Consider the following 10566-nt stretch of genomic DNA (forward strand, 5'->3'; position numbering starts at 1 on the left):
TAGATTCTTATTAGATGCTTATGTGAAAAAAAATTACAGTAACAATATATTAATGAATATAGTAAATAATTAAAATTTAATTCAAATGCATTTATATCACGCTACCATTTAACTTTTATTTTTATCATGTCAGTGCATAAAAACTAAACTCAAATAATTATGAATTTTAGGCAGGCTTAAGAAATGAAGCGTGAGACAATATAGGGACTGAGTTTGAAGCTAAAACAATTTGATATTTATTATAAGACAGAGGTTTGATTTACACCGACAGAACTGCAAGCTTATTTTGACCAAGAGCCCCATGAAGCGCGTCTCTATGCAAAAGTTATATTTTATTCTCTGCTACGAGGAATTAAGCTAAGCAGTGATCATCATCACAACCACGTGGCACCAATTCTCTGCTATTCATTCATTATTATATATACTTTTTCTACGGCAATTGAACTGGTTCAATGTTCCATATCTCTCGGGCATATTCATGAATCGTGCGGTCACTGCTAAACTTGTATGAGCCTGCTGTGTTCAATATCGACATTCTTGTCCATTTCTGCACCCATATAGTTTGCAAATGTTAATGCCAAAGATACCATGAGAGCAACTAGCATGATGCATGAAGGAACAGAATAACCATGGACAATAGAGCTATACCAACTGAATACAATTCATAATAGAACATGTAGACGAGGGAAAATACTTGTGACCAAAAGAAAAGTTGAGTGAATATCAGATGAAAAGGACTGCTAGCAACACATTCTAACACACTCCTTCAAACTCAGCTATCTGCTATTGGCTAAAATTTATAAACTAAAAAATCATGAGTAAGACTTATTAAATATAAAGTGAGAACTATTTAATAAATTCAACAATAATAGTGTGTTAGCAAGTATTTTTCATCAGATGAAACATGCTTATAATAAACATGGAATTGGTGCGTGCTTCCAACAGGCTAGCAGGTGAAACAAATATTTGTCAGCAAAGAGGAAGAAAGTCTATACACTCACAGTTTGGTTCCGGTATGCTTCATCAACCTTCTCTTGGCATTCTATGTAGCTGGGGAAGTCCTTGCCCACAAGGAAATAATCTGCTCGACCAAAACCTTCATTTCCTTCTAAGGACCCCATCAATTCGTCATAGTTGTAAGATCCGAAAACACCACTTCTGACAAATTCTTTAACTTCTTCAAATCTTGGATCAGGGACAAACTGAATTAAAAAAAAAAAAAACCCTACTGGGTTAACTTATAATCATTTAAGTTTCTAAGAAGCCCAATAAGATTTCCTCAAACAATGAACTTTGTTCAGAAATTTTGTCAAGAATATTATGAATTTCAACAGTGGAATATTTGTTCAATGCTGGTATGCCCCCAAACAGCATGGCATTAACTATGTTTCACAGTAAGTAAACTTCACAACATTGGTATTAAGACAGACCTTTCCCTCTGCTCTTTCTTTCCTCAGCCCAGCAATTTCATGAGCCTTGGCACCAAAGAGGAAAAAGTTGTCTGCACCAACCTCTTCCCTTATTTCAACATTGGCCCCATCTAAAGTTCCAATCAATATGCAGCCATTCATGGCAAATTTCATGTTGCTAGTTCCACTTGCCTCCATTCCAGCAGTACTACACGAGAGAAACAGGGAACATAAATTAGTGTGTCTGTTTTACCTGTATTCCATTTCCCAATGCACATTGAGTGCCAATCTCACTCTCACATGTCATTGGTCAAGACTGGATGGATTTCCAAACACAGCACTAATTGGCAAAGTTTCAAAAGAGAGTTAAATGACAATCATTTTTAAAGAAATACTAAGGGTGTGTTTGATTTCTCTTTTAAAAAACTGATTTCAGTTCTTAAAAACTAAAAAAAAAAACTTGTTTGATGGGTCATATTATCAACAAATACTGAATTCTCTGCCAAGTGAGAACCACCCTCATATATAGACTCAGGAATTTCAAGAACAGGGGCCAGAAGTGCATGATTATAGGCTTTTGGACCAAAAATCATGATTTTGAAATTGAAAAGATAATCACGATTTCACCCATTTGATCTAGTCGAAAAAATACTGTTTTGATCCCCTGGAATTGAAAACAAAGGACTGCATAATTTGTCCACCAATTTGACATAGGAAAAATACTGGACAAAGTTAAAACAGGGACAGTTGGAGAAGAAAACAGGAAAACATCTCCCAGCTATTTCTGTTTCTTGGTTTTTAAAACAGTTGATTTGAACTTTGAAAACAAGTTAATAGATTTTGGGTGGAAAATTAAATGATAATGAGGAATGAAAAATTGGTTTAGAAAACTGTTTTAAAAGCCAAAATGTGAAAAGATAATCGAACATGCCCTAATACTTTTAATTGTAAGCCCCCCTCCTCCTTCCAATGATGCAAAATGCATAGGACACAGACACCTTGGGAAGAAACTTATTTCAATGAAGAGGTGAGAATCATACTGTTGGCCATTTCGCCATAAAGACTTTTGTTACATATTTACATTTCAAGAACCAATCAGCCAAAACGTTTAAGCTGTTAGGGGCAAGTATATGAATGGTTGTATCATATTGGGTAAATTTTTTACCAAAATTAAAATGCTTTCCCTAATACTTAATACAGAGTTCCGTTGACAATTGAATGTATGACTATCCTCTGCTTTACGTACTGAAAAAGGACCTGTCAACATCAATAAATCAGTTCTCAGTTGTCAATGACATTTTCAGACTCATTCTCGTCAGGCAAACCTGTATACTCAATCTGACTTTAGAAGGTCAATTTTAGTTAAAATACTAGCTACTTAAAATAAGTTTGGGTTCTAAATTTTGTATTATTTTCTCTATTGTAGCAATCTTGGTTTTGCTGCCAGAGATCCTTCAAGCTAATCTCAATCTATACAGGCATTCAGGAAATTGCCAGTACTTCTCTGATAGGTTTTATAAAACACCAGTAATTCAAGGGATGAAGTTGAGTATATTGAGATTCTGATCTGACAGTAGACACAGCTTTCTGATTTCACATTGTGAAGATGCCATATATGTCAAGATAAAGACTATCAATACCAGAAACCTTTCTTGATACTTTTTAAACAAACCTAGGTTGAATATGTAATACACTAATATGTTTGGACACTACAGAAACACCTTTTACAATTTTTCAACTATTTTCTTCAAGATAGCACGTTCAATTTTCCATGCACAAAATAAGTAGCAGCAGTTGTTCATATGAGCTACATCTTGATTTACATATGAATATTAGACAATTTGATGCAATTGACTCATTAGTTTCTATTTAAAGCTATTAATGTCAAAATTTGCACAGTTGCAATCAGTACAAATGATAGTATCATGTTAATTAGTACATGTAGATCACCATTCGTGTAGAATCCACAGAATAATGGAAACCAACTATATGAAACATAACTACCTGATATGTTGTGACAATTCACTTGCTGGAATAAGCATCTCAGCAACACTGACATTGTAATCAGGGACAAAAACAACCTGATTAAATATAAACAAGCAAATAAATAACAAATTAACAATATTTTTTACCATCCATTTGCAAAAATATGATCTTACTGAAAAAATGTACGAAGTTAACAAAGTATCCAAGAATTTTAGAAGTTTGGTCCAGTAAGAAAAGCAATAATAAAGAAAAAAAAGTATCAGGCTTTGTAGAAATTTAGCAAACCATTCCTTCCAATTACTCCCCTTTGAGAAGATTAAATGTTTTCTATAAATTAAATGGCAAAAACAGAGCAATTTCTTCTCTATATTTAGTACATTAGAAAACTGATATGATGAAAAATCTTATTTATAGAGGGTCTAAAATTCAAACAACTGAATAGAATATGGATCTCTGTACACAGCAGCAGGGGGGATATACAATGCAAGAATATCTCCGAATTGTTTTATTATTTCTTCTATAGGACCAAAATTATCCACTAAGAAATGTATCCAAGGATGCCAACAACAATGCCATAGGACCAAACAATAAGCTTTGATCAGGGTGGAAATTTGATGATTTTATTAGTCAACAGAAGTACTTACATGTATTTTGGAATATTTAATGTGTATACAGAGTTTGATGATATTTTATGTTACCATACACTTGTTTTTAGGCTTTTCCTTTCTCTGAGTACATATATTTTTTCTTTTATATTTGCATAGTAGAATGCCATACCATAACGACTTACATTTCGAATGTGGTGTTCATGTTAAATTTTACTAAAAAACCTTTCTATACAAAATGCAAATTGATTTCAAATTAACACCATATGACCAACTTGCTTATAGCTCATAAAAGTCAAATATAAAACCCAAAATAGATCCTAAGGCCAAAGTACCGATATAGGAATAATGCTTTACATCTTTATTTTGAACAATATGCCTAAGAAATCTAGCACAAAACATAAACCAACAAATGAAAAAGAACTGCTTTAAAAGAGTCATATGTACCTTAAGTAGATCTCCTATTTCAGGATCATGATTTACTGTTGCCCCAACATCTGTAATAAATTTCACAATTCTCTTGGCTTGCACATATGTAGCAAATGCTTTTCCCCCAAATATACAAACTCTAGGAACAAAATTTGCTTTCCTTTCTGCAGCACTCATTTCTTTCATCTTCTTGTATCGGTAAACAATTCCAAATATGTTCAATAATTGTCGCTTATATTCATGGATTCTCTTCACCTAAACAAAAATGATAAAGCCAACAGTGAATAGTTTAGCAAAACTATATAGGGAATACAGATGGATTGGGTAGAAATTGAATTCACAAGTAGCATAACTGTCAGGAGAAAGGATTGTATCTTCAAAGTACAAGATTTGATGTTTAAAAGTAATTTATAATTGGGGAGGGAAATGGGAATATGACAGGCGGCCTATCAATGACCTACAGCCTAGCCTTTTTTCAGCCTATGTTACCTAGACTATACATCAAACAAGGCAAGCTTAGGCATTTGAAAAGGACATTTTAATGTTCATTACTTATGATACTTTGCACATTATATAGGCAAAACACAATCACTACTTTCCTAAAATAAGGCTAGATTCATGGTACCTAATAGTCTGTGCCTTGATTGTAAACTAAATTACAATAATCACAATATGACCAATGTGAGACCGTTATGACATTTTTCAATTTCCACTCCATCTTTAAAACTTACAGCGCAATCAAAATTGGTGGTAAAAGAAAAAGAAGAAAAAAACCAATCTAAAGGAAACATCTTACCTGGATGTCAAACATTGCATCAGGACTGACAGAATACCCTGCTTTTTCTCTGATGAATGCTGCAACTTTAACTTTGTTACTCCTCTTTGCTTCCCTCCACTGCACTTGTAGATCCTCATTGTCTACAAACTAGTAATAAATGACACCGGTGTGCTCAGCTTTAATTACAGGGGCTTGGCAGATAGGTTCAACGAAAAATTCAAGACTAGGATAAGAACGATAAATTAAATAATAGTAACTACCTTCCGTAGCTCCGCCAATTTTTCAGTATTTAGGACCCAATCCTCAGTGCCTATCCACTCGGTTATTATTTTACTCAGATCTGGATTGCAGAACCTGATCCATCTCCTTGGTGTCACACCATTTGTTTTGTTTTGGAACTTCTCAGGCCACAACTACAAGAAACATAGCATAGAGGTCAATGATATAAACAATTTTCCTAGAACCTTGTCATAATCTAAAGAAAACAGAAAAGGATGAAATGCTATTAAAGGTGCATATACTAAATACATGTCATAAAATGTGTGAGAAGTTTCTTTTATCTTTTAATGGAAGCATGCATGTGTTAGTGTATATCAGTTACCATAGTGCATATTAGAAGTATCCATGATCCCACATCACTAGTGATATGGCCAAATTGAAATATGTAAGTGGGGGACAACCCTCATCTTTACAAGCTGGTTTTTGTAGGACTGATTTAGGCTCATAACCCACATTCTAAGAGCATGGAGCAATCAGTTTGAAACAGGAAAATTGTGGAAATATCCATATTTTATATGGCTATTACGCCCTTTTGGCAAGAAAGAGTTGTTTCCTACCGTTGGTCATAGACAAGTGTTGACTGCTAAGAGTTATTTGGTGATTTTAAATGGGAAAAAGCTAATCATTGCAGATATGTATTTAGAAACATTACTCAATTGAAGCACTACATCGCATTGACCAAGGAAATATTTACCTTATAAAACGCATTGAAAACTTCATCTTTTACAATTTCACTATGTATCTCTGCAACCCCATTCACTGCATGACCACCTACGACACACAGATTTGCCATACGAACCAATTTTGGTGGTTCTGGTACTGGCTCAGGCAACTCTTCTTTCTCATCCTCAATGGAACTTTCATCTGTTCCATTCTTTTTAGCAACTGCTTCCACTTCATCATCTTTTCTTTCTTCTACTTCTGCTTGTTCAGAACTTTGCAGCTCCTCACTAGGAATATCAATGGCCTCTTTGGACTTAACCACTATATCTGCAAATTCTGCAGGCAATTCAACATTTTCTAGTATTCTCATTTCCTTCAATTTTTTCTCCAGCAAGTCTGAATTCTCTGTGCCATATTCTGCAATTATGGTCCGAATCAGCTGCAAAGCATGAATATCAGCAACAACTCAATGCTTGTATCCCAAAAGAAAAGAGTTTATGCATATATGTCAGTATTACCTCCTCATCAATCATTTCTATAATCTCAATATGGCGTGGAAGCAGTTTTTGCATAAGATCCAAGCTCCATTTCTCTAATGCCTCCGGAAGAACAGTATGGTTTGTATATGCTACAGTCCTAGATCACAGTGGCAGATAGTATATACTCACTCAACCAACATAGATCATGCATTAACAGATAATAAGAGATCGCCAGACATCCCTCTATCCCCCAAAAAACTAAAACAAAAAGTAAAATAAGTAAGACGGAATACCTTTGTGTAATATTCCAAGCATCCTTCCAACTTAAGCCCTTAACATCTATTAAGATTCGCATCAGTTCTGGGATGCACAAGGTTGGGTGTGTATCATTCATCTGCACTGCAACCTTTTCAGGAAACTCTTCCCAATTCACATTTGTCCCTGATCTTCTCTCAAAACGAGCAATGATGTCTTGAAGAGAAGCAGAACATAAAGTATATTGTTGCTTGAGACGAAGGATCTTGCCCTCTATTGATTCATCCCCAGGGTAGAGTATATAGCATATCTGCATTTGAAAGAAAAAAAAGACCATATAAAATGTCCTTTTATTAACTCGCATTCAGATTGTAACAAATTGAAATTAACTGGAAAGCTTCCATATCATCAAAAGTAAATCATATTTTCCACAAAATTTACACAGAACGTAGACTCCAAACTCATATAGGTCATTATATAAAGATTCCAAAGACAATATGAAATAATACGCATTATACTCATGGGGAGGATTGATTTTTATGATACTTATTTTTTGCAATACTTATTCTCACACCATTATCCAATTACACCATTTCAATAGTTTTATAGGATCTTTTACCAAAAATAAAGGAGTTTACACTGGTTATATCATTCAAACCTTTTCAGCATTTGCTAGAGCCTCAGATGCTTCAGTATGCCTTCCAGCATTAAAAGCAGACAAATCAAATTCTTCCGATGCAGCTTTTGTAGACCAAAGTCTCAAGTTGATTGTAGTCTTAGTTTTATATCCTGGTATGGGAACATCATGTGCAACAGCTTTTATATCTTCTCCTCCAATCCAATGTTTTTTACCATCTGACCCTGAAACAACCTTGCCATAGAACTTTACAGGATATGAAACATCATTTCTAATAATCTCCCAGGGATTGCCCATCTGTTAGACGAGATCACAAGCAAAGAAAGAAATATTAACAGAACTGAAAGACTTTGGTGTTGGTGCAAACATTATAATTTTAATTTTTAAGTACATGCCACTAGCACTTGCCAACAAATAATGAAACATACCTCAAGCCAATCATCAGCAACTTCCTCCTGCCCATCTTTGGTTATTCGCTGTTTAAATAAGCCATACTTATATCTCAATCCATAACCCCAAGCTGGATAGTTCAAGGTGGCCAAAGAGTCCAAGAAACATGAAGCAAGACGCCCAAGACCACCATTTCCAAGTGCAGCATCTGGCTCCTATCATAATTCATAGGCCAAACAAAATGAATTGCTCAACTCTAAGAAAGTGCAACCAAATATGAATTTCAATTAGATCACTCCTGTTGCAGTAGGTGCTCAGTAAAATAAAAAGGTTTGAGAGTTTGCAACATTTTGGGGAAAAAATGTAGAAAAAGGAACTTGCTAAGAATATGAAGCACATCAATTGACTTTCTCCATTGCAAACATGCTATTGGAAGAAAAACTTAATGGGTCCTTTTTTGACTAATAACATTCATTTTGGAAAGCACATCAAATATTTTTAACTGAAGAGGTCATTTTGATGTTGACTTATGGGGTTCTGGTTATATAAACAGTAAGTTTAGAAAGCAGTGGAACATTCCACTTTATAGAATTAATAATGAGAAAGAAGAGATACAATAGGAAATTCACACCTGGTATGCCACATTTTCTAATTTATGCCCGAGCTTGCTCAAAGCCTCAGCATGGGGACCAGTTAACTCTAGATTTCCTATTGCATTTAATAGTGCTCTACCCTGCAAGATAGAAGAATAAATGGAAACAAACATTAGATGCCAGAAATGTTCCAAGCTATTCAAATAATTATGGTAGCACCCAACCTGCAAAAATTCCATCGAAAGGTAATATGCCTGCTTAACATTCAGCTTCTCATAGTAATCATAGGTAGCATTCCAGTTTATAATGAGAGCATCTCGAACACTTTGTGCAGTTGCAAGAAAAGCCTGAGGAAGATCAAAATTCTCTGGAGAAAACAATGGAGTGAACTCTGCATGGTATTTAATACTTGAGGCAATAGATGAAGCATCTGGCGAGAAGGAGCTGAGAGAGGTTGTAGCTTCTAAAAGAAAAAATAAACACAAAAGATTAATCAGGTCATAATGAAGTTGTTGGACACAAGATAACTATTGGTAACTTGTTAAAAGGTCAGGACTTAGGAATAGTTTCATTCAAAAATTCGCTTCCTCATTCTACCCCTCAAAGAGTAGATAACAAAATATTAATGATTAACTCTGGATAATGTTAAACTACTACATCTTTGGATGAAGAGAAAGAAAATAAGAAGGAAAGAAAAATTTTTAAATTTGAAAATTTCTACATTTTGTTTAAAGAGAAAATAAAGAGAGAGTACAAACAAAAGAAAATTCACAAAACAGAATTATCTTTGCAAGCTTTCCCTTCATTTCAAATTTAATTTTTTTTCTCTCTTTTGTTTTCTTCCATTTCATCAGAACAACAGGCTAGTGAGTTCCAACAATAAACCATGTATTTCCATTTCAGCATAAAAAAGAATCCAAATCCATAAACTCCCGAATAACTTATCTTGACACAAAGCAGCAATAAGGCATCTTAATAGACGATTTCCAAATTAAATGTTGCTAAATTTCAACTCGATTTTGGAGAATAGCTGAACAAAAATCAACAACAAAACGTGACGACAACGATGCAAAAGCAGAGAGACAAGCAAAAACTCGAGACCTTGTTGTTTTGCCACTGGATCCTGCGCCTTGGCCTCACTTCCAGAGACGCACTTCACAACGGGGAAAGAGCTCATCCTCCTCCGGAGGCTCAAGTTCGCGTTCCTTCCGATGAAGCGGAGCCTCGATTTGGCGGAGGATCTCGCCGCGACGCCGATGAATCCGGCGACGGAGTTGCGGCGAGGAAGAGCCGCCTCGGCTCCGGTGGAGGTCGCGGAGAACCGCATTGTCGCGGAAGAGGCCATTGCGAATCGCAAATCTCTCTCTTCACTGAGATCAATAACCAATGTGAGAGAGAAGAAGAAGAAAGAGAGAGCTTTGTTTCTTTCTTTCTAATATTGTTCACGAGCTTTGTTGGGTGTTAGTGTGTGTTTTTCTTGACTCCTATAATAGAGATGGTGGTGTTACTGCACCGTGCCAGAGATACGATGTGACGAATATGGTATCGAATCACGAGCTTTTCACTCATTCATTCCAGATTTTATTCTCTGTTCTCGTCCTCACCGTATACGCTCTGCAACTGCCTTGTTGGTGCTCTGGGTTATTGCCACGTAAGACTTCGTCTTCGTGCCATTGGTTTGCGTCTCCACCGTGTCAAAATATCTTTCTCCCCTTAAAGTTTATTTTTTTATGCCTCCCTGATCCCGCAAAGTTTATTTATTGATTAACACAACAAGGCTTAACTAACTAATTCACGAAAATTAAGAAAATTGGTGAGTACTTATTACTTAGTGTTAAATTTATTTTAAATTATATATTTTCAGAATTATTTTTAATATTAATGACTCATACTTTTTTTTTTTTTTAAATATTATTATTAATTCTAATTCTTTCAATATCTCCATCATTAATATATTTATTGTTTTAGTTTTTATCAGGAAGTTTCATGTAAAAGTTGGTTGAAATCATACACTAGGTGATAGTCTATGACCACCTGATAATTCTTTGTAAATATATGTTTCC

General features: G+C 35.0%; 1 protein-coding gene across 1 annotated transcript; it reads right to left on the reverse strand.

Annotated features, from left to right (window-relative positions):
- Positions 1 to 208: 208 nt before the first annotated feature.
- On the reverse strand, positions 209 to 9949 carry LOC114381884 (alpha-1,4 glucan phosphorylase L isozyme, chloroplastic/amyloplastic). Its single transcript, XM_028341109.1, has 15 exons — positions 9605 to 9949; positions 8728 to 8966; positions 8542 to 8643; positions 7949 to 8125; positions 7542 to 7817; positions 6922 to 7193; positions 6668 to 6785; positions 6181 to 6588; positions 5468 to 5620; positions 5226 to 5354; positions 4448 to 4684; positions 3414 to 3490; positions 1431 to 1617; positions 1002 to 1202; positions 209 to 547 (listed from the first exon to the last, which is right to left on the reverse strand). Exons 1-15 carry the CDS (start codon positions 9846 to 9848, stop codon positions 431 to 433), a joined length of 2937 nt encoding a protein of 978 aa, XP_028196910.1. The 5' UTR covers positions 9849 to 9949; the 3' UTR covers positions 209 to 430.
- Positions 9950 to 10566: the final 617 nt, after the last annotated feature.

Source organism: Glycine soja, chromosome 13 (assembly GCF_004193775.1).
Source record: "Glycine soja cultivar W05 chromosome 13, ASM419377v2, whole genome shotgun sequence".
In the NCBI taxonomy this organism is placed as follows: Eukaryota; Viridiplantae; Streptophyta; class Magnoliopsida; order Fabales; family Fabaceae; genus Glycine; species Glycine soja.

Excerpts from the sequence above, each read along its gene's own strand:
- LOC114381884 (XM_028341109.1), bottom strand. The coding sequence starts at position 9,848 with ATGGCCTCTTCCGCGACAATGCGGTTCTCCGCGACCTCCACCGGAGCC. Across the intron at positions 8,644-8,727 it reads TTTCGATGGAATTTTTGCAG|GGTAGAGCACTATTAAATGC; the intron begins GTTGGGTGCTAC and ends TCTATCTTGCAG. Across the intron at positions 6,589-6,667 it reads TAGAAATGATTGATGAGGAG|CTGATTCGGACCATAATTGC; the intron begins GTAATACTGACA and ends CATGCTTTGCAG.